The sequence below is a fragment of the Bombus vancouverensis genome, chromosome 4 (genome assembly GCF_051014615.1).
Source record: "Bombus vancouverensis nearcticus chromosome 4, iyBomVanc1_principal, whole genome shotgun sequence".
In the NCBI taxonomy this organism is placed as follows: domain Eukaryota; kingdom Metazoa; phylum Arthropoda; class Insecta; order Hymenoptera; family Apidae; genus Bombus; species Bombus vancouverensis.
This window is the reverse complement of record NC_134914.1, coordinates 14836606-14859581: the sequence shown is the minus strand read 5'-3', so window position 1 is coordinate 14859581 and position 22976 is coordinate 14836606. Positions and strand designations below refer to the sequence as shown.

General features: G+C 27.7%; 7 protein-coding genes across 13 annotated transcripts; 4 read left to right on the top strand and 3 right to left on the bottom strand.

Moving 5' to 3' along the window:
* Positions 1-7: 7 nt before the first annotated feature.
* LOC117166538 (gamma-glutamyl hydrolase A-like) lies at positions 8-2222 on the bottom strand. Its single transcript, XM_033350564.2, has 8 exons — positions 2030-2222; positions 1365-1467; positions 1228-1278; positions 1080-1157; positions 817-971; positions 638-744; positions 339-567; positions 8-263 (listed from the first exon to the last, which is right to left on the bottom strand). The coding sequence occupies exons 1-8, from the start codon at positions 2148-2150 to the stop codon at positions 124-126; spliced, it is 984 nt and encodes a 327-aa protein (XP_033206455.1). The 5' UTR covers positions 2151-2222; the 3' UTR covers positions 8-123.
* LOC117166541 (uncharacterized) lies at positions 2210-6573 on the top strand. Its single transcript, XM_033350566.2, has 5 exons — positions 2210-4042; positions 4156-4378; positions 5308-5719; positions 6107-6281; positions 6429-6573. The coding sequence occupies exons 2-5, from the start codon at positions 4199-4201 to the stop codon at positions 6568-6570; spliced, it is 909 nt and encodes a 302-aa protein (XP_033206457.1). The 5' UTR covers positions 2210-4042; positions 4156-4198; the 3' UTR covers positions 6571-6573.
* A 348-nt stretch (positions 6574-6921) lies between these two features.
* Positions 6922-7921, top strand: hoip (NHP2-like protein 1 hoip). Its single transcript, XM_033350565.2, has 2 exons — positions 6922-7085; positions 7309-7921. Exons 1-2 carry the CDS (start codon positions 7083-7085, stop codon positions 7687-7689), a joined length of 384 nt encoding a protein of 127 aa, XP_033206456.1. The 5' UTR covers positions 6922-7082; the 3' UTR covers positions 7690-7921.
* Positions 7922-8327: 406 nt separating this feature from the next.
* Positions 8328-10586, bottom strand: LOC117166536 (ALG1, chitobiosyldiphosphodolichol beta-mannosyltransferase). Of its 2 annotated transcripts, XM_076617963.1 has the most exons (7): positions 10384-10583; positions 10072-10295; positions 9539-9881; positions 9222-9469; positions 8949-9122; positions 8757-8871; positions 8328-8614 (listed from the first exon to the last, which is right to left on the bottom strand). In XM_076617963.1, exons 2-7 carry the CDS (start codon positions 10214-10216, stop codon positions 8401-8403), a joined length of 1239 nt encoding a protein of 412 aa, XP_076474078.1. In that variant the 5' UTR covers positions 10217-10295; positions 10384-10583; the 3' UTR covers positions 8328-8400. The 2 variants fall into 2 exon arrangements, with proteins under 2 accessions (XP_076474078.1, XP_033206451.1); XM_033350560.2 differs by having other exon boundaries at positions 10072-10586.
* A 345-nt stretch (positions 10587-10931) lies between these two features.
* On the bottom strand, positions 10932-19628 carry eIF3l (eukaryotic translation initiation factor 3 subunit L). Of its 6 annotated transcripts, none has more exons than XM_076617961.1 (7): positions 19468-19628; positions 17936-19396; positions 17493-17850; positions 13100-16292; positions 12106-12498; positions 11644-12017; positions 10932-11260 (listed from the first exon to the last, which is right to left on the bottom strand). In XM_076617961.1, the coding sequence occupies exons 1-3, from the start codon at positions 19486-19488 to the stop codon at positions 17716-17718; spliced, it is 1617 nt and encodes a 538-aa protein (XP_076474076.1). In that variant the 5' UTR covers positions 19489-19628; the 3' UTR covers positions 10932-11260; positions 11644-12017; positions 12106-12498; positions 13100-16292; positions 17493-17715. The 6 variants fall into 6 exon arrangements, with proteins under 6 accessions (XP_076474076.1, XP_076474075.1, XP_076474074.1 ...); XM_076617960.1 differs by having other exon boundaries at positions 10932-11791; positions 11878-12017; XM_076617959.1 differs by having other exon boundaries at positions 10932-11876; positions 12067-12498.
* Positions 13145-17668, top strand: elg1 (enhanced level of genomic instability 1). Its single transcript, XM_033350508.2, has 5 exons — positions 13145-14043; positions 14136-14446; positions 14686-15865; positions 15958-16375; positions 16474-17668. Exons 1-5 carry the CDS (start codon positions 13145-13147, stop codon positions 17233-17235), a joined length of 3570 nt encoding a protein of 1189 aa, XP_033206399.1. The 3' UTR covers positions 17236-17668.
* A 280-nt stretch (positions 19629-19908) lies between the features above and the next one.
* On the top strand, positions 19909-22412 carry LOC117166516 (developmentally-regulated GTP-binding protein 2). The gene is made up of 5 exons (XM_033350514.2): positions 19909-20069; positions 20542-20849; positions 20946-21376; positions 21546-21747; positions 22068-22412. Exons 1-5 carry the CDS (start codon positions 20006-20008, stop codon positions 22152-22154), a joined length of 1092 nt encoding a protein of 363 aa, XP_033206405.1. The 5' UTR covers positions 19909-20005; the 3' UTR covers positions 22155-22412.
* The last annotated feature ends 564 nt before the right edge of the window (positions 22413-22976 follow it).

Genomic DNA, 22976 nt, shown 5'->3' with positions numbered 1-22976 from the left:
ACATTCATTTTAAAAAATTTAGTATTCCTTTTAATATCTATAGAATATATAACAAAATAATAATTAGTAACAATATACAATAAAATTATCAGACCGAGAATTAACTAAACAAATATCAACAGATCATAATGTATTCACTAAATCAAATATGTAAGATTGCATGAATACAGAGTCCCCCAATGCAGTGTAAGTTGGTGAGTAGTTATAAATTAACGTCTGAGCTTCTTCCTCACTGCTTCGAAATATATGATGATTCTTACGCGCTGCACACAAAATAATTTTGGTTGGTATTGATTTCAGATATAAGATATAAAAATCTTCAAAAAAGACAGATGTACCTTCGTTAACGAAAAAATTAGCAAAATATTGTGCAATTTCAATAGCATTTTTTCCATGTGGAATTTTTTCCCCGATTTTCCATTCGTATAAATTTTTCTCTGGATGAAATTGCAAGCCGTAAAAAGGATAAGTGATGTGTTCCAACGAAGAAATGAATTCAAGATTATTTAAATCACGATTCAAAGACAATATTCGAAATTTATCACTTACACCAGCACGTTGTAAACCCTACAAATCTGTTAATAAGTATCATAATCTTCAGACATATATTATTGTAAAATAAATGAATATATCTTACCGATTTCGTAACACAATTTAGATGCTGGTTTGATGTCACTTTCTTAGTTCTCAATATGTCTTCAACATTATCTGAAATATCAGAAAACATCCTACCGCTTCTGTAATCTAAAATATACAAAGAAAATTAGATTTTTGTTTTAGGAAACTGGTTAAAAAGGTGACATTTGAATGATGAACCTGGTGTAAATTCCAACTGAAGTGGTAGAGCTTGTGCTCTGCAGCGTGTCCTATGAGGAAAACGTTCAGCAACAACGTATGTTAACAACTCAAATCCTAAACATATTCCAAGTATTGGAAAATAATCTCCATTGTCATTCATTCTTTTTGCAATTCTGTAAACGAATTCAAAACAATTAAGAAAATTTTTCATACCATGATTAAGCAAAAGATACTCCTATACCGTTTCGAGTGATAAAACTATTTTTATATAATTCTATTACTTGTAAATCTTATATCCTGTATCTGCATACCCCCCATTGCTGTTAGCGAAAGACGCAGATCCACCAGGCCATAGAACTCTATAGGAAATGATATAATACATATATTATAATTTATATATTTTTCTATTTTTTCAGTCTTTCATCTTACCCATTTATTTTAGATAAAATATCTTCATAATAACATTCATCCCTTCCAATCCTAAAAAAGAGCATCTTTTTGGTATAATTACATGTATATTACAGTGATAATTCAATCTATTATTTATTATAACGTTACAAACTTACCAAATTGGAACAACTCTGGCACCGGCTCCTTCAATAAATTTTACGTATGATGCAGCAATATAACTTTTGGAATGGTCTGGAGGCTTCTCTTGTACTAAAATACCTTTTAAACATAAGATTGAATAAAATATAAGAGAAACAATTTAGTTAACCAACGCGTTGAATAATATATTTTCATATAATCGCAATAAACTAATATTGTTTGAATAAAAAATAAAATTCGCGCTTTGTTTATGTTACTAGACGAATCAGACTAATTTTAAAAACAGAATATTTGCAATTTTTCTTACTAACTCGCGCAAAAGAAAAAATTAGCAAAACGTGTAACGTGAATTTTTCCTATAAATGCTTCATATAACATTCTAACTTTTTATATTCACTTGTAGATTATATTACAACAGTTTGATTGAAAAATTGAAGTCGCTTTGATTAACATCGAGTATTATCTTTATATATTACACGATCTATGGACCATGTATTACTTGAATATTAATTATTAATTATATATCTCAATCTACGATACAGTTTTTTATGTAATTAAATTTCCATATGCAAACATATTTTTTATATGATTTCTAAAGCATTAAAAAAGGAGAGTTAGCATTATTGATACTTTGACATATACGTGTATATGTATATACATATATGCATAGATCAATACTTGCCAATTATAGGACGGTTATTTGGCGTAGGATTTTCACTGTAAAAATCAAACTGCCCTAGAACTGTCGTAGATTGTAAAGTAGTAAGTACAAATGTAATAAACGCTAACAACAATATCAACATTATAAAGTGCAGATATTTCTGAATTTCTGAAAACGCAGAAATGCTCAGTTGATTACTGCGTTTCCCGTTGTAGCTCCACGCTATATAAATAACTCATATACGTACGCCCCCTCATATACGTAATCATAGAATATCTGTGTATATGATAAACATAGTATACATTATAAATTATATAAGATAAGGAATTGTTATTAAATCGTAAAAGTTTACACAATTTACATAATGATATGCCTTTAGTATATAAAATATATGCAGGAAGTTTTTTAGGGTTATCGCTCATTGCGATAAAACACGGGAAAAGCGGGCTTTTCTTAACTCCACACTCGAGTAACAACCGTTGATGGAGAACGGCCAATACTCATCAATATTTTCTTCTCCTACATCAGTTTGTTAATCAGTTAGTCGACATTTAACCTTGTTATCTCTAAAACTCAGACAGAAAACATCTCAGAGCGTTTTGCGTAAAGTTGTCATAAAAGCAAAAGTAAATCATATCAAATTTGACAATAATTTTGTACTCCGTACATGGTATTATTCTGTGATAAATATTTACCCTAAAAATGTCACGACTTTAAAAAAAAATAGAACATAGAAGACTGTTCAGTATACGATGAACTTCAGCAACTGAAAACGGCATAGAAGCACATGAAAAGCTATTTACAACCGAATCAGAGTTGAATTTTATTTATAAATAACCGTTCACGTCCAGGGTAAAAAGGAAAGAAATTATCGTTAAACGGCATATAATGAAAGAACAAGTAAAAACGGAATTTAACAAATACGGCAAATAGATGCATGTATTGCTCTGCTATATGCCCGAGGTGCATATCAGACAAAGAATTTAGATGTTTCATATTTGTGGAATAAAACTCGGAGACCTGCATTTTTTTCAAAAACAATGAGCAGGAATGACTTTGCTGAAATTATGAGGTTAATTTGATTAGAAGAGCGAAAGAAGCCAACATTTACGAACCATTAAATTTGCAATGGTGTCTACAGCGTGGGTTAGGTTCTTATAGAGAATTCACAAAATTGTTATAAACCTGATGCATACATTACTTTTATATAAAGAATCGCGGGGAAAAAACCATGCAATAAAACTATCAACAAGTTTAGATTAATTACTACAAAAAACTTGTCAAGTAAAAAATTGTAAAGGTTACAAAATTATGAAAATTTATTTAAGATGCGGGAAATATGTATTGGAAATATGATAATAAGATAATTTGTAAAACAGTTGAATAAGATATATCTCTATATAAATAAAAGTGTAATTTTATTTAAGTCTATAATTGAAATTAAACAAAAGTAAATTTCGACGAAATTATATGAAAGTTCACCATTTTATATACATTTAGTTATAAATTAATCATTATCTAAATTAAATCATAAAAACTATTACTTCTTTAATCACCGGTCATTTTAACCGCACGAAGTGTCAGTAGGTTTAGTGTTAATCCCATGATATACTTTGAATTGATATTTATATAAATATATAAATATTTCAAATGCAAAATAATTATTCTTTGAAAATTATTTCCCAAAATATTAAATCACAAATGTTTTTGAAAAATAAAATCGTTATAAAATAATTCGTTATTTCAAATATGTAATATTTCAGATAGTGTTAATTCGTTCATGTTTCATATTCATAATTCAAACTCCTAAAACTGTATTCATATCTCTCCAGGTTTGCCCTGAAGCAGATGCGCTGGAGTATCGATTTCCGTGTTTTCATAGCCAGTCATTGCTTTCTATCATTTCACATATGTATAGCAAATTCATCAGTCGGTAAATCATTAACCGGAGAAAATTAATTATAAATTTTTAGGATCATGTTAAATTTCTATCTTTGGTCAACATAAATTATCGAAGATCATGCGAATTACAATGTTTGTATAAACTATTGTATAAACCATTAAAATTAAACAGCTCTATATATTGAACATTTTTTAAAAACTAATTGAGTGAGACTAATGAATTATTCACATTGATATATCTTTAGAAAATCTGTATGTCCAATCTAAGTCGAGAAGTTTCATAAGGAAATGTTAGTAAATTGTACTACGAGAAATACTGGCCCTATACCAGCGTATGGTACAACGAGATATAGTGGAGTAATTAATTTGGAGGAAAATGGCAATAAATACTTTATCAATTCTCCACGCAACGCGCATATTGGACTTTTATCGCCATGCACGAAGACAGATAAGTGGTCAAAGAAATCGGTAAATAATAATCATTCATTTTAAGTTCTTTTCGAAATGCTCTTTAATAAAAAGGCATAGCCGAATAAACATGGTAAAAGTGTATTTAAATCAAATTAAAATTGTCAAACGTCAATCGAAAAAGCTTCGTAGGAAATCCATTTCGACCAGATTTTAGCACCCTACCTCTATTATTAGGGTAGTTATTGATCATGATTACAGGCTTAAACATGATTTACAAGCTATGCTTGATTTCTTTTGTTCTATCCTATAAGAAATTATGGTAAAAATTTAAGATACTATAGCTATATTGTTATATATCTGGGAATTTTTTAAGACCTTTTGACCTAAAATCCTATTTTCTAAAAATTAGGAAAGTTTTAAAAGGCCAATTTTTTATTGAAGTTATTAAATGACAACATCTATACTTTTACAATGAAAGTGGCCTACCATATTTATTAACTCATAACTTTCTTAGATTTGTCGGAATGGTGCGTCATAAATAACAAAATTAAAAACCACTTTTTTAGAAACAACAGATTTTTTTACGTTTCCGTAAATTTAAAAATGTTTTATCTTCTACTACCATAATCCGTGTCATCATTGATCACAAGCTTTCATATAATATATGCAATATATCAATTATATAAATAGATCACTCTACACACAACTTTGTCGAAATGGTTTTCTTTCGATCGACGTATCACAAGTTTAATTTGGTTTAGATGCACCTTTATCATGTTTATTCGGCAATGCCTTTTCTTTCTCACTGAACCCCTCCATTAATTATTAACTAAACAGAACTTCAAAATAAAAATGATATATTATCGTAATACTCGTAAGATTACTGTACACAAAGATGATGGACGTCAAACATTTTAAAACAAAAAAATATGTAAAAACAGCAACAAAAACATAATATATCTAGCTATAAATTTACTTATGTTTAGAGAAACAATAGAACTATAAGAAAGGAAGACGGCGTGTGCAGAAATTCCACAGAATCTACTATTCTATCAATTTGTGGAACCATCAGGAAAGAAAGCAGTCATTGTACATGTAAGGACGAAGCGTCATGTATCTGCTTAGAAAACGAAAGAAAATTAAAATCGTTGAGCGAAGACTGTTCAGATTGTTGCACGAATTGGAAAGAAATTCAAAAATTGACAGATACTTCTGAAACGAAATTAACAGATTCATTCGAGAAACTGCTTAATTGTGTAGAAAATGGTGGAGACACAAGCATGTATCTAGATCTATTTGAACCTCATCCTAGAGAAGAGCAACGGATAAAAGGAAAAGATTCGGTACCGCTTGGATACGATATGACTTTAATTCTTCCGCAATGTGTTTGCTTAAAAAGTAAATTGTTAATACTACATAGAACTTTAAGAATCTTATTCTACATTGAACTCCATCATTAGCGGTCATTTTGAAAGCATACGATTTTTATTCGTGTCTTTTTATAAATATTTCTGTTATATATATAAAAGTGAAGTTTTTTTTATTCATATTCTGCTACACTTTATTCAAATTAGAATTCATACATGAAGTTACAAGTTCCAACAAGGTACACGTACAATTACGAAACGTATCATTTTTAAATTACAAAATACCTTATATAGGTTAAATATAGTAATATATTTGTTAATATATACATTGTTTAATGTTATAATTTTTAATATTACATATGCATAGCGATATATTTTTTACTATTTCTTAATATTTCGAGCATGGTATATATGACAGATTATCAAGAAACCAAACAAATCGAAAATGAAAGTGAAGATACTATTCGTGATGAAAAATCTGAAACTATAAATGACTTAATATGTGCGCCTAGTATTATAGACCTTTCGTGGAATATAATGCAATCTGGAATGATTGAGAAAATACCAGAGAAATACACAACCAATATTTTTGAGTAAGATATTACATATTTTATCATGAAATAAAATGTTTGCATATATATATGTATATGTATTGTTCTCTATCATGCCTATAATGTCTGACATTTCCTATGCGCACACAAGTGGGCATGTAAATGCAATTTATGTATTCTAAATTGCAGGAATGAAAAGAAAGAGCCAATAGGTACAGAAGTATGTTCTAATGTCCAAACAAACGTATGTACAGAAGGAAATTCTCAAACAACATACTGTTTGCATAAAGCATTTTTGGAAAAGATAAATAAATCATATTTTTCGATGTAATTGATATGAACAGTTTATGTATAACATAAAATATTAATAATGTTATTTATAAAATAATATTTTGCATTGAGATAATTATTTGGTAATGATAAAGAACTATGTATATAATACGCACATGTATATGTTAGTATGCATATTATACATAGGATGCACTATATAGTAACGCTTTTACAAAACGGAACAAATGATTTATTTATTATAATATATTATTAATATATATATTATTCATCAAATACGTATCCATGAAAACCATTCAACTTTTATGTTTTGATAATATCTCGATACATATCCTCTGAAATCACTGTTGAAATTACTCTTGAGATCAATTTAAATGTGACACTCTGTATGAATGAAGCCAACAGCGATTGGGCTGCCGCAGTTTAAAGCGATTATTTGAGTTCTATCCTCAGTGAAGCGGTTTTTAAGCAAAAATAATCGCGGAGAGGAGCAATTAATTTCTAACAAACTATTCTTTTTAAGATATATTTCAAAACATAATTTGATCAGCAAAGATGGTAAGTTGTTATTTATAATTCATACTTACAATTATTTGTTTTCTTTTATCCACGTGCAACCTTATAGGTTAAGTTTCACACGTGATTATTTACCAACTTTCAGTTAATATAAATGAAAATAATTATAATTATTTATATTTGTTTATATATTGATATTAAGTCAAAATACATATTTTTTCAAAAGAATATTGCTCTTTCCTAATTATTTAAATATCTTTTATAGGGAGATGAAGTTAACCCTAAAGCGTATCCTTTAGCAGACGCTACTTTGACTTCTAAAATTTTGAATTTAGTGCAACAAGCCATGAATTATAAACAATTAAGGAAAGGGGCCAATGAAGCAACAAAAACATTAAATCGTGGCTTATCAGAATTTATCGTAATGGCTGCAGATGCAGAACCTCTAGAAATTTTGCTGCATTTGCCATTATTGTGCGAAGACAAAAATGTACCATATGTATTTGTTAGAAGCAAACAAGCTCTAGGTCGTGCTTGTGGTGTATCTAGGCCTGTTGTTGCTTGTTCTGTGACGGTTAATGAAGGATCACAATTAAAACCACAGATTCAGGCTATACAACAAGAGATTGAACGTCTCTTAGTTTAAATACTTTGTACCTGATTCAGAATCATTCTTTTTAAATTTAAATGTAATCAAACTATTATTTCTATTTTTTACACAGAATTTTGAATAATTTCAAAAGATCGAGCCTTATATATCTTTCATGCAGTGAAATTTATGTATAAGTTATCTTTATGACTGAAAAATGTTAACTAAAAAGTATTGATATTCTGTCTGTATCACAATCCAAAATAAATGTTTTTTATCACATATAAAATTCATGATCTTGTATGACTTTGATAGTTACTTTCATATTGTGTAAAAGAATAAACAACATTTCACTTAAAAAATAAAAAATCATTTCTTTTTTTTTAAGTATTGTAAGCATAAAATATTGAAGTATTGTGTTTTTCTTTCATTATTTTGGTATATTTGCCATTTATGAGAAAAGCGCTTTCAATAATAAAGTGACCACATTGTATACTTACCTACATTCACGATTTAATAACACTTAAAACCAAATTTATTTATTAAAATTATATTTTGTTCTTGCCAAAATGATTAGACCAATAGGATTTATCTTTTAAATTAACTACTTTAGACAATTAAAAAAAGATGATGACAAATGTTTTCAATTAAGTAAGTAATGAGAAAAATGTAAAGGTTAGAAAAAATAAAACATATAAATTAACGAAATATATATTATAAAAGCTATAATAAAAAAAATATATGCATTAACGAAGTTACAATCATAAATTATTGATTAAAATAAGGTAAGGCAATAGAAGACCAGTTACCATGCCACCGATTTTTTTGAAATTTATGTAACTCCTCTCGAAATTTTATATCTAGTTGGTGTTGAATATCGTTATTAGGAAAATCTTCAAACCATGATTTCAATTGTTCTGCTAGTTCTTTGTCATTCGAAAAAATCATTCCATTTTCCTTGTGTTTAACAAGTTCTGATAAACTAAAAAACAAATGTACTATACAAAAAATCTAAATATAAAATTTAAACATTTATAGATTCAACACTTTTCAAAGCATAATACATAAACTTTAATAAATACAATAAATAAAAAGATCTAATTATAATATAATGTTCTGCTTACCATTTAAAGTTATATGCACAAACTGGAAGCTCACAACCAAACATATCAATAATTTTCATAGGTAAGTCCAATCCACTAGATGATATGTGGAGACAAATGCCTAAATCCGCACTAGCTATAAACGTAAATTATGCTTCTTATATACAAAAATATATTAGAATAAATACAAAATTTTATGTTAAAGTTTAGTACCTAACATTTTAGGATACTCTTCATTTTCAAGCCATGGTGTTATGATTGTGACATGTTTCCAATTCTTTAGTTTTATAATAGCCAAATAAAATTCTTTCAAAGGACCTTTACCAGTTATCATACAAATTAAATCTGGTAGTTTACAAATATCTTGTTCAAATGCATTTTCATATTCTGCGAAATAAAAAATTTTAAATATAACAATAAATAATTTAATAATAAATGGTAATAATTGATGTCATCAATTATTGACCATAATAATATAACACACACCCTGTAATGCATTTAACAATACTGAAAAATCTTCATCTTCTGTCCAACTTGTACTTGATATAATAAACCCAGGCCTTTTAGAGTATAATTGTGCTTCATTTTCTATATATTTCGTAAATACAGTTGAGCTCTCTTCAGAACCTTTTAATACATTATATTTTTCACTTAATTTTAATAAAAATATATGTTTTTCTGTTAATGATATAGGCTGAAATTCATTTGATGGTCGATCATATAATACCTCAGCTCTAAAGAAAAAAAAGATACTGAATTATAAATTCCAAAATAGGAATTATTTTATATATGAAAACACTAACTTGATGCCCCATTTCAATTGTAAATCTTCCTTCATTGCTTGAGACACACAAAAATTATAATGTGCCTTAGAACCAAAATATGTTTCAATTGCTTTTGCAAATTTTACAAGTAAGTGGTCATCTTTTAGTGTCAATGCCATAAGAGTATGTGCATAATTATGCCAATCAATAATAAATTTTGAATCAACAACTATGGAATAAAACCAACAAACTAGAATCGTTGGTATTGCAGGTGGATTTTGTATTAATATATAATTTGATATATGTTTAGTGAATAATATCCATATAAGGTTAGATGTTTGCCATATCGTTTTTATTACATAATAAGGTAAACGAGACAATCCTGAAATATTAGAAAAAACTCTTTTATTCTACAAATATATATTTATATACAGCTATTACTTCAAACAAATTGTATTATACAATCATAAAATAAAACAAAGACAAAAGAAGTAATAAAAGTGCTTATTTTAAATAAAATTAATCAACATAAATTATAAAAGTATTTACTCATAATACAAGTACATACGTACTATCTTCTATATCTGGGGGAGGATGAAGGTAATAAATATGTATAGAAGAATTTTCTCTTATTTGTTTTAAAGGTAATGAACCGGGATAACCTATAAAATCCACTGTGTAACCTTCTTTCGCAAATGACATCGCATGGTATTGCATTCTAGGACTTCTACCCAAATCTCCAAGAACAACAATACAAACATTTTTATGTCCTTTATATAGATTTAAACATAATTGTCTAATTAAAAACAAAATTGGAAAAATCGTAAATAATAAATAAACACTCCACATTTTAAAGTTAAACCTTGGTTTAAAAGTATGATCACCTTACACTTCGTTCACAGAAATGAGTTAGTAAAAGTAGAAAGAAAATTGACTATAGGAAATATGTAAGGACATGATGATGTAACGACTAATTTGTGTAACCACATAACTAACCACGCTTTTTATCCATCTTACTTTCATTACTGACTAAATTTATTAATTTTATAAATTTTGATTGTCTTAAAATTTGATGGATTATATCAAAATGAACATTTCATATTATACCGAAAACAGACGACAATTCTCATTTCGTATCCAGCGAAAGAATGACGAAAAAGCAGGAGAAAGATTAAATGAAAATGAAAGATGAAATGAAAATACAAAATCTTTTAACGAAATTTAAAAAATAGCCAATTAGAACTCCCTAACAAAAAAATTACTTCAAAAGATATAGAAAATTATGTCAATATTAGTATCGAAAATTTTATTTCGGAAGAAAATCGCAAATTTTTATGAAAATTTAATATATTTATGAATTTTTTACACAAAGATGCGATAATCTGGAAGAACGATAACGCATATAAAGAAGAGTTAGAAATAGTACAAAATGTCAGAATATAATAATTTATTAACAAACAATGAAGAAAATAGCCAATACATTTACAAATATCAGATATACCTAATATGTATAGTATCTCTATAGCGATAGACCATCTTACAAAGGAAAAGCATCCAAAACCTTTAAGCGAGACACTTGTACCTATTCAAGTGTAAACTTCTGTCTTCGAGGAAATACCAATTGCTTTTTGCCCTTCCTCATAACTCTTGAGACTTACATCCTTCTTTCTTAATGTCTTCTTCGAGTGCGGCATTATTCACCAAAACATCTTTTTTCTATTCGTAGTCTATTTTTTGTAGGATTTGCTTTGTATATTTCAGCTAAAAAATGATCGTCAAATTTTATACTTTCGCCTTTCCTGGCCTAAGTAGTAAATATCGGGTCGTAAATCTTATTATCGCACGGTGGAACTGACTATATAGATTATAGACGTATATAGATTGACTACGAACACATGCGTCAATGTAGGTTAGGTTTTTATCCACAAACTGTCTCTGGATTTGAATTTTGTCTCTAAAATACACTAAAAACTGTTATATTTTAAATGTGATGTCACACATGTGGTGTGACATATGATATGTTATAGTCTCTATTCATCGAGTACTATCAGAAGATGGAAAACAAATTATGAGATTGACGCCCGAAAACCGAAGTTCAGTTAAAAAATTAAAGCATCAAACAAAATAAAATGAAACTGTCATACACATGTTTAGCACTCCAATTGTTCGACTAAAGTGTGTAGACTAAAGTTTGAGTTTTCAGGATTCAGTAATGTTTGGTAATTTGAGAAGCATCATAGGAGCATAATAGCTGGTAGCTGCGCGACTTCGGCTCACTTGATTCCTTAGAAACTGACGAATTTATAATATTTTACAATAGTAAATGATCTTATATGCAACTTCATTGAATTTGTCTCAATAAATGCCATTGTACGTACTAAGGAAAAAAAAAGTGGTACTAATGAAAAAATATCCATGCCAGTACAATTGCTAAGGGTTAACGTTAAATCTAAGTGGTGTATATATCAAAATTATTGCATCATTCAATCAACTCAAAGAGAATATTCTCTTTTTTTCTCTAAAAGAAATATAATAAACAATTAATTTTTCTTTTTTAGGTAACTTACAATTAGTTTAATTATTTTCTGATTTTGTTATTTTCATACTTGTAGACATGAATTTTTCCATAGAACCGTACAATTAAATAGGTTCTTGTAGCGCGGAACTCGATAGGTTCTTGTCTATGCTAGCGTATAACCAAACGTAGCAGATTCCTAATTCTATAGGATCTTGTATATGCTAGCATATGTCACATTCAGCACTTAGCCACATAATGCAGCACTAGTCCGGAAGTCACCAGAACCATAAACGTGGGCACTCTCATTTCTTCTTTGGTAAAAGTAAATATGTCATTACTGCTGGCTAGTAACACCCGAATTTCACTAGTAGGCAACCAATAGCTGCAGCAACAGTATTCACATTTTGTTTATGTTTATTCTTTCATCTCGTTGGATAGATAATAGGAATTAAATTCTTAGGTTCATGGATAATACAACAATCTGAAAGCAAATTTTATACAAAATTAGAGATTTATGTTTTATAATAAAATTCAAAAGGTGGACCTATATTATAAATAACTTTCATATATGCTTATATACTTACCAGTGAACAATAATTATATAATTTTTTTTTACTTAAATGCCTGTAAAATCGTAATATAAAAATGTTACGTTTTTTAATAATTTAATATAAATATTTTCTAAGAATTAAATAAATAATTTCTAAAATTTTACATTATTTTATAGCTCTTTTTTGTATCTCATAAAATTAATTTTATAACTAAGATCGCTGACCACTGATGAGAACCAAATAAATATCTTCTATATAAGATAAAATAAAGTACATATATTTATGTGATATTGTTTCGTCACTTTATTTTATTATAAATTGAGATATATACGCAAAAATTCGCTTATGAAAAGTAGAAATAACCTAACTGAGGAATTTAATTTGTAATATTGCCAACAGAGTTCTAAAGCAAATGATAGCAATATTATAATCAAATCCATATCTGTAGTATACACATTACACATGTGTCGTGGCGCCAAAATCTTATACTATTGCTGTACAAATAGTAAATTTTATATCAATTGCTTTTACCGTAATTTTCATATTTTCGAAGTTTTTCTCAGGTAGTAATGAAGGATGAGGAATATTACACAGTATTTTGAGGACAATGTACAGTCTACTAATGACGTATCGATACATTCTGATAATGATACGAAAAAAGAAATGAAGTATAGAAAGGATTCTAAAGGAAAGCGTAATCGTGTTAAAATTAAAATATCTCGAACGAATTCTAACGAAAGAGTATGTGATATTATGGACAATAGCAGTGATATGATTGATAAAACGCCTAGTCCATTTGCTAAAATAAATAATGAAGATAAAGATTCATATGAAACACCAAAAAAATCTTTTCCAAAAAGTGTTCGAAAGCCCTCCAAACGAAACAAATCAACAGATCAATCTTCAAGTTATCTAAATTTAGGAACAAATGATTTGGATATAAAAAATAGAGGGCAAAGTAAAGAAGGTAATGTTAAAACTCGATTAAGCAGTAATAAAAAGTATAGAAAAGAATTGAGTAATAAGACAAATATTAGTGAAGATATAAGCATAGATAATACACTTAAAAGTAGAGAAGTTATTGATGATATAGATGTAGTAACTATTGATTCTAATAATGAGATTGAAAATAGTAGGGAAGAATCAAATGCTTTTCAAATTCTAATGAATCGTAATAAGGTAGTTCAATATGTCTCACCAATAAAAGTTCTTCCTCAAAATGAAGAAGTAAATAGCAGAAAATCAGAAGAGTATAGAGAGAAACTAAAACGTTCTAAAGAAAAACTAATAGCGTTAGCTGATAAGAAAGGATATTCTAAAAGAAAACTTGCAGAGATGGAAGAAAGTGAAAAAATAGAACAAATAATACAAAATCGTATAAAGCTGTTTAAAGGTGAAGAGAGAAAGGATAGTAACATGAGTACAACTATTTTAAATCATAAGCAATCAGGTGGTAGTTTATTAAATTATTTCAGGTAAGGAATTAGTAGTTACTCATTTTTTCTCTTGAACTATGAATTTCTTTTATTTTCAATATTCTTTTTTATGTTTATTTTATACAATATAGCAAAATTCCAATGGATTTAGTACATACAAATATGGCAAATATGTCCACTATTGTAGTAAAAGCTGATGTACATATGACAGAAAACAATGCTAGATGTGAATTATATAAGTCAGATTTAAGTAGTACGATACAATCAAATAAGAAACCTAATAAATTAGAATTATCTCAAATGGATGACATTAGAATCATAGAATCTGAAAACATTAATATCTTGAGTAATAAAAAAAAGCAACAAAATGAACAGGATCACAAGCATAGATGGTCGTTGCGAATCAAACTTCAAACTTATGAAAATGAAAATGCTTCAGCAGGTATTTGAAACCTAAATATTACTTCTAATTCATTATATAAAAAATCTGAAGAGAGAGAGAGAGGAAGAGAGAGAAATACATATGATGTAAAAAAATGTATGGGAGTCTCCCAAAATCAAATATTTTGGTTGATGGCAGTGAGCTTTTACACTTTGATCGCTGACTTTTTATTTTAATATTTTATTATACATACATTTTATTGTGTACTTTTTAAAATAAATTATTTACTTTTTAAATAGGTGATACCAGCGATGAAGAATTATTCTCACCAAGAAGTAAGGTTAAATTAGATATGAAAAATTATAAAAAATGTGGATCAACTAGAAATCTAGATTCAGAAAACTTATCAACAAAAAATAGGAATGTAAAAGAAATATCAAAGCCAGCAGATGAATATACAAAATTAAAGCTAGAGAAACGTGAACATTCGGAAAGCTCAAAAAATAACAATAAATGTTTAAATAACAAATCTGAGAATAAACAGAAATTTATCAAGTGTGATAAACATGATTCAACTTTGATAAAAAATAGTAACATAAAAAACTATAGTAATACTAATTTAGAATATACTACAGAAAATAAACAAAATGAAGAGGATTGTATGATTATCAAGGACAACAGTTTAAGGAGAAAAACATTTGATAAATTAGCTCCTTTATTTACCAAACGGAAAAGGCCAAATCCAGAAATAATTGCAGCACGACGATTGTTTTTACAGCCAGATATGACAGATAATAATAGTAAAAATAAAAATCGGAAAGTAAATGTTTGTAGTATATTACCATTTCCACTCATTAGTCATGTTACACAGTTAAATAATTTATCTTGGCATGAAACTAACATTTTTAATATCCCAAAAGAAATCTGTAACAATTATGTTCCAATTATAGATATAAACGATTTTAAATCTTTAATAGATTTTTCCAAGAAAAAATTGATAGCTTTAGAAAAAATTAACAAACCGAAAATTCAAGAAGTATTAACAGATATAGAAAAACGTTGTTCAAATGTAAAAGATATGTGGGATGTTATTTCACTTATTGTTAAGGAACAACCTAATAAAATAGTATCTCCTAGAACAAAAACTAAAAAAAATAAACAATCGGGAAGAAAAGAAGTAATAGAATACAAAACTAAGGAGGATCAATTTGAATACTGTAGTTGGACTTACAAATACAGACCAAAATGTTCTCAGGAAATAGTTGGAAACGAAGAAGCAGTAGCAAAATTGAGGGAATGGCTGCTTGGGTGGAAACCGATGTTTACCAATGAGGATGTTAGCAGTGGAGATGAATTTTATTCATCTGATAGTTGTCAAACAAGAATTAGTGAAAATAATCAAGTAGCTGTATTACTCGGACCACATGGCTGCGGTAAGACTGCGAGCGTATATGCACTAGCAGATGAATTTGGTTACATGTTAGTATTAAAAAATTATATTAAATTAACGTATATGATTAAGAACGTTATATAATTTGTGTATATATATATAATAAAAAATTCTTTTTTAGTGTATTAGAGTTAAATGCATCATCTAGAAGAACAGGAAAAAAGCTTTTAAAAGAATTAGAAGAAGCAACTAAATCACATCGAATTAAGAAAAATGAGAAAATATCTGTATTTTGTGACCTAGTTTCAGATGAAATTATGCCAAAGAAAATACCACAAAACTCCCTCATTCTTTTAGAAGATGTTGATATTATATTTGAAGAAGATGAAGGTTTTATTTCTGCTACATATCAATTAGCATCAAATTCAAAGCGTCCAATTGTTATGACGTGTAGAGACGTTTGTTCCCATCTCAATAAAATGGCACCTCAACAAAACAGAATTTATTTTCAAGAGCCTGTTGGGAATAGAGTTTGTGTTTTATTAGAATTAATTTCATTGGCAGAAACTGGTTATAGACTTCCATCTAATTGTATAACAGTAAGTTTGACTTATATGATGTATAAGCAAAATTAATATGCATTATTTTATTAATTTTATAGAGATGAAATTGTAAATACTAAAATTCTTATTTACAGGAGTTATTGCAAAGCGGTGATTTACGAAAAGCTATATTACAGTTACAATATTTATTGTTATCTGGTCCACCACGAATATTGGAACAGACCATAAGTTTTAAAGATTCATTTTGGCAAAATATACGGTATTATATACACAAGCCGGCAATTAAAATAACTAAGAGGGGGAAAAGGAAAAGAGTTGCAAGTAACGAAGTAACAAATGATGACAAAAACATACTAAATAATATAGCAAATAAATTAGATAATATAGCTTTACTATCATCTCTAATTGAAATAGAAGATTGTGCATTAAATCTGTGGCAAAAAAAAGCACAACCCAATTTATCTTTGGTCGAAAATACTGCTCCATATTCAGCTTCTAGTAATATATGTCTAGAAATAGCTGAATGGATAGGTAGTAAAATTATATGTAAAGAGGAATTGAATGACTACAATGGGACACAATATCAAGATAATATTATGTTAAAAAAACAGTCAAATAAAGGAGTAAATGAAGCCTTGTCACAAACTACATCGTTATTGCTTGACCATCAAATTATAGCTACAGATTACCTCCCATCTGTAAGAACAATATGTAGAGCAGAAGCATTAAGGGCTAACAACAATAATAAAAGAAGAAATCGGTTCTTTCATTATCTTCATAATTTGAAAGCACCATCTACATTATTTCAACCTAATATTTTAGCGGCAGCATGCAAAATAATGCACGATAAAGTTGACAATAATATACAAAGTGAAAATAATAGTGGTCTCTTATAACGATTAATTTTTTGCATTAAATATGTTATAAACATTTATAAACATAGTGCAAATATTATTTTTAAATATATAATAAATCAAAAGAAGCAGTGCATGTTTATAAAACGCTAGAAAAATGAGTGTTATTATTTAATTATATTTTACTTTTTAATCCTTTTTTTTTAAAGAAAATAGATTGTAGATTGTTAGTCATGCCTACTTTTATAATATTAAAAACATACATAAATATTTTATATATTAATAATGAAGCAAAATACCTGTTATCTTGAAAAATATTCAGCATTATATATCTTTTTTCTAAGAGCAGTAATATTGTATAAGCATAGAATTAATGTAAAGTTGTATTATACATAGTGCCTCCAAACTGTCTTAGGCTAACAGATTATGTCTTGAATCTTATGATTACATAAATAAAAGATATATTTATTATTAATCAATGTTTTTTATTTTCTTTAGTAAGAATGATATCAATGTAGAGACTTAAATTTTTATATGATGTAACTTGCGATTTAATTCTTCAAATTTTAGAATTTTGCGAATGAAGAAGTCTCCATAACGATGTGCTACTTTCGTGTCCGCAATATGAATCATATCGTGATCTATATAAAAATCCAGCTGTAACAACATGCGTTGTGATTATTTTTTAATGATAGTAAATATAAAACTAAATTAATCAATGTTATATTAAATAACAAATTACCTCTGAGCCAGATTGAAATTTTCCATCTAATCCTGATGCACCTTTTGTCCAAACAATATTCTTCATTTTATGTTTAAAACACAATAGATGAATAGTTAATGCACTGACTTCTTTATCTAAATCCCAGCTCTCATCTGGTCTAGTATTACTACACATAAATGTAGCTAGTTTACTTAATGGCAAAGTAGTATATAATTTTAAATATGAACGAATAGTTGGTAACATCTTTTGTTGAACAACTTCATCCATAAAGACTTGAGTTTGATGCTTAATTGCTTCTCGAACATAATCTTCAGTTGGATTATCAGGGTTTGGTGGTGTAAGAGATAAAAACTTTGGACATGCAAATAGAAAGCATGATTCAAATTCAACTAAATCTCCATATTGCATTTTATACATTTTTTCATGATAATTTTTGTCACGTAACGCCTGTTGTAATCCGTCATCTATACATTGTGGATGAAGAACAAGACAGATTGCTAATAAATGATACATTTGCTCTGTTTGCTTATTAATTTGATCATTTTGGTAACTTCTTGTTGCAAACAACTGTTTGGTTCTTTGAATATATAATAAAATACCAGAAAATGTTCTGATTGCATCTGCATATCTCCGCATCATCATATAAGCAAAACCAACATAATATGCTGTTGATATCTGACAACCAGGAACATGTGAGTATGCACTCTTTTTATAAAGTTCAACATTTTCTAATACTTTAATGGCTTGATAATAGTCTCCCAAAAGAGAATGTAAGCGTAACAATCCTACAAGAGAAAAATATCCAAGCATTTTATACAAAGAGTGTCTTCCAAATACACCAGCAACAGAATCTGGATCTCCACCACTTGCATATACTTCTAATTGACTTTTGATTTTTGATTTGTCTACTAAATAATGTAAAACATTTAAAACACACAATACATCCCATGTTTTGCTATGTGCATTTAAATTTTCAATTTCTTCAGGTGTTTTATTTGATAAATTAGCACGATATTGAGTAAAAGACTGAAATTGGTAAACAAATTCATCAATAAGCTCCCATAACCATTGATCGGGTAACTCTAATTGAACTGGAGTCTCTGGACGTAAAATATAATTAAAAAGATCACAATAATTATAAAAAGAACCAAGACGTTGTTCTAATGTTGGTCCTTGCATTCGGGCATAGATATGACGATAATAAAGCTCTTTATACAGAGTAAGAAATACTGGATCATTGTCAACTATATGTGCAATTGTTTGAGTATCTGGCCAGGAAGACTTATCAAATAATTGTTCTGAGATTTTCGGGAACGTTGTTTCATAAAGATTTTGAATCTCAAAAATCATTCCTTCATTTATACAATTGCGTAAGAAAACCAGAAAATTTCGTACAACTTCTGGTACTTGACGATAACCTAATCTGTCATACTGGTCACCATGAACATCTGGTGGTCCATAATCGTCATAAGCATCATACTGAAAATAATATAAATATTAATCACTATAATATGATAAAAAATACGAATATTTACTTAAGTAATATTTACCTCGCTATAATCGTCATACATGGTAATTACTTTTAACTAACTTTATATTTTATATAAAACACTTGGTATAACCTATGCGTTAAAGCAACAAGCTAACCAAAAAGATCGGCAGATAGTTCACGAGTTACTAAATGGCATGATCATAAACTAATCCAAACTAAGATATGCCTCTTACAAATTGTATTTGAAGATAAAATTCAACATTAATAGTGTAGCCGACGAGTCAAGGCAATAAACATGAACAAAATTTAATTACTACGGTTGCAACTATTTGGTGCCGTCTAGTGACACTTAAGTGATACTAATTGGCAACTAATATTTGCAACCGCAATAATCAAATTTTGTTTACGTTAACTGCCTTATCGCATTGGACGAATTATAGATGGCGTAATCAAACAGCAATGAATGTTCTTCACTATAATTTATTGTTTATGGTAGATGTCTTTAAATATATAAGTATATTGTCACGGACACCACATGTAAAAGTGTGTGTCATTTTTGTAAATGTAAATTTATTGTGTGCTTGTTGGTATATAAAATGGGCATATTAGAAAAAATATCTGAGATTGAAAAAGAAATTGCTCGGACGCAAAAGAATAAAGGTTCGTACATATCTCAAGATTAAATTGTTTTTTCTAACCTTATGTAGAAATGCTTCTATATTTTCATTTATGCATACTCTTGTAACATACGCAAAGAATTACACATAATACAAACATTTGTCATTTCCGATATACATAGTTTTGTCCTTTTATTAAAATTAGTATTATTGTTAAAATACTTCAATATTGATAAATCATCTTGAAACTAACTAAATCTTTGCTGTTTTGTATACACTGCTAATTTATTAATAAAATTTATTTTAAAAAATGTTTGTATTTATTATTGATCATTATTTATAATTTATTATATTTCTATTAAGTTTTTCCATATGTATTTTACAGAAAACAATATAAATTTATTATTATCATTGCTATCACAATAAATATATGTGGCAAAAAGATCATATATATATTTTCTATAAAAGTTATAAGTTGAATAATAGTTAACTTTATTTACAAAATTTATTTTCAGCTACTGAATATCATTTAGGTTTATTAAAAGCAAAGCTTGCAAAGTATAGATCACAACTTTTAGAACCACCAAAGAAATCTGAAAAAGGAGAAGGGTTTGATGTATTAAAATCAGGAGATGCAAGAGTAGCTTTAATAGGTTTTCCCTCTGTAGGAAAATCTACTTTGTTAAGTACATTAACACACACAGAATCTGAAGCAGCATCTTATGAATTTACTACTTTAACTTGTATACCTGGTGTTATTGAATATAAAGGAGCTAATATTCAACTTCTTGATCTCCCTGGAATAATTGAAGGTGCTGCGCAGGTAATCACAAGATTAAACTTTATATAATACTAATATATAATACTAACATATAATAATAGTTTATAAAAATTTTACATTTGTGAATATTTCATTAAGGGTAAAGGGAGAGGTAGACAAGTAATAGCTGTTGCAAGAACAGCGGACTTAGTTCTTATGATGCTAGATGCTACTAAACAAGATGTACAAAGACAACTCCTAGAAAAAGAATTGGAATCAGTTGGTATACGACTTAATAAAAAAAAGCCAAACATATATTTTAAGATAAAAAAGGGAGGTGGATTGGCATTCAACTCCACATGTCCATTAACAAAAGTAGATGAGAAATTAGTGCAAATGATTTTACATGAATATAAAATTTTCAATGCAGAAGTTCTATTTCGTGAAGATTGCAGTGCAGATGAGTTAATCGATGTGATTAATGCTAACAGAGTATATTTACCATGTCTTTATGTACATAACAAAATAGATCAAATATCAATAGAAGAAGTGGATAGAATTGCCAGGCAGCCTAATAGTGTAGTAGTTAGGTACAATTTTTCTATAGATTTTTATGTAATATGTATATTAAAATAATTGATTTTCAAATTTTCATATAAAAATATTATTAATTTCATATAAAATATTCATATAAAAATTTTTTGTATCTTAAAGTTAAATATTACAACGTTATAAACACATTTCATATGTTTTTTACAGTTGTAATATGAAATTGAATCTAGATTTCCTTCTTGAAACATTGTGGGAATATTTATCTTTAATAAGAGTTTATACAAAAAAACCTGGACAACCACCTGATTTTGAAGATGGTTTAATATTAAGAAAAGGGGTTACTGTAGAACATGTATGTCATGCAATTCATCGTACACTTGCTCAACAATTTAAATATGCTCTTGTTTGGGTAAGTATCACTTTTAATATATTAGGTTTTCACAATATTAATAGTTTATGTTCTTATAATTATTTGTTGAAGATTTTGATTCAATATTTTCTCAATAAACTATCTATTTCTATACTTTGTACAATACTCATTTGTGTGACATGTGATAAATCTTCTCATAAAACTGATAAAACATATTTTATAATAAAATTCTAAAAAATATGTGAAAGAATGTAATAAAGATAATGAATTATAGATAGTAGTAAATTCTCAAATAAATGTCTTAAAAAAGAAGAACATTTTTTTAGATGGATTAATAATATCTTACATATTTTTTTTAGGGTACAAGTACCAAGTATTCACCACAACGAGTAGGAGTGCAACATGTTATGCACGATGAAGACGTTATTCAAGTAGTTAAAAAATAAAATTTATACGATTATGTGCATAAATTATCTGTGAAAATCTAAATAGCAAAAATAGAACATTGTATAATTTTGTTTATACATTTTATACGCATTTGCTGAAACGAAAAGGAAGAGATTCTCTTTTAAAATTTACTTCAACTTCTGGGTTTGTTCTATTTAGTATAAATATGAAACATTTATACTATATATTTCTTATTAGTTTAAAAACTAAAATTGTTTAAATGCAACTTTTAATAAATATCATTCATATAAAAATAATCCTAAAGAAGCTAATTTTTTATAGTTGTATAATAATCATATATACATACCATTTGTTTATTAAAAATATATTGCGAAAAATAAATATTGTTTTGTATATTTATTTATATTTACGTAACATATATATTTAAATTATATTATTTTTTACATATATGTGAAGAACGTGTCCTACATAAAAAAAATAAATAAATACATAAATTAATCACAAAAGTATTTGATTGTGCCTAAGAAATAAATAAAACATTATTAAATAACCATTACAGTATTTATTTCTTATTTGATTGATAGCAAGATATATAATATACAGAATGGCCTAGCTAAATGGGATCACCTAAATATCCTTTGAAATACTGTAACTTTGTACTGAGAAGATTTTTCATTTAACAATAAATACGACAAATATCCGATGTAAATAAGAAGCAGAACAGTAAATTTGAACTTGGAGAGAGATATTCAGGTACGGTGCGTATTTAGGTGATCCCATTTAGTTAGTCTACCTTTTGTAACTTGTAACCTCAAAATTGATATCTTACAACTTAATTTATAAATGTACAAAATTTTGTA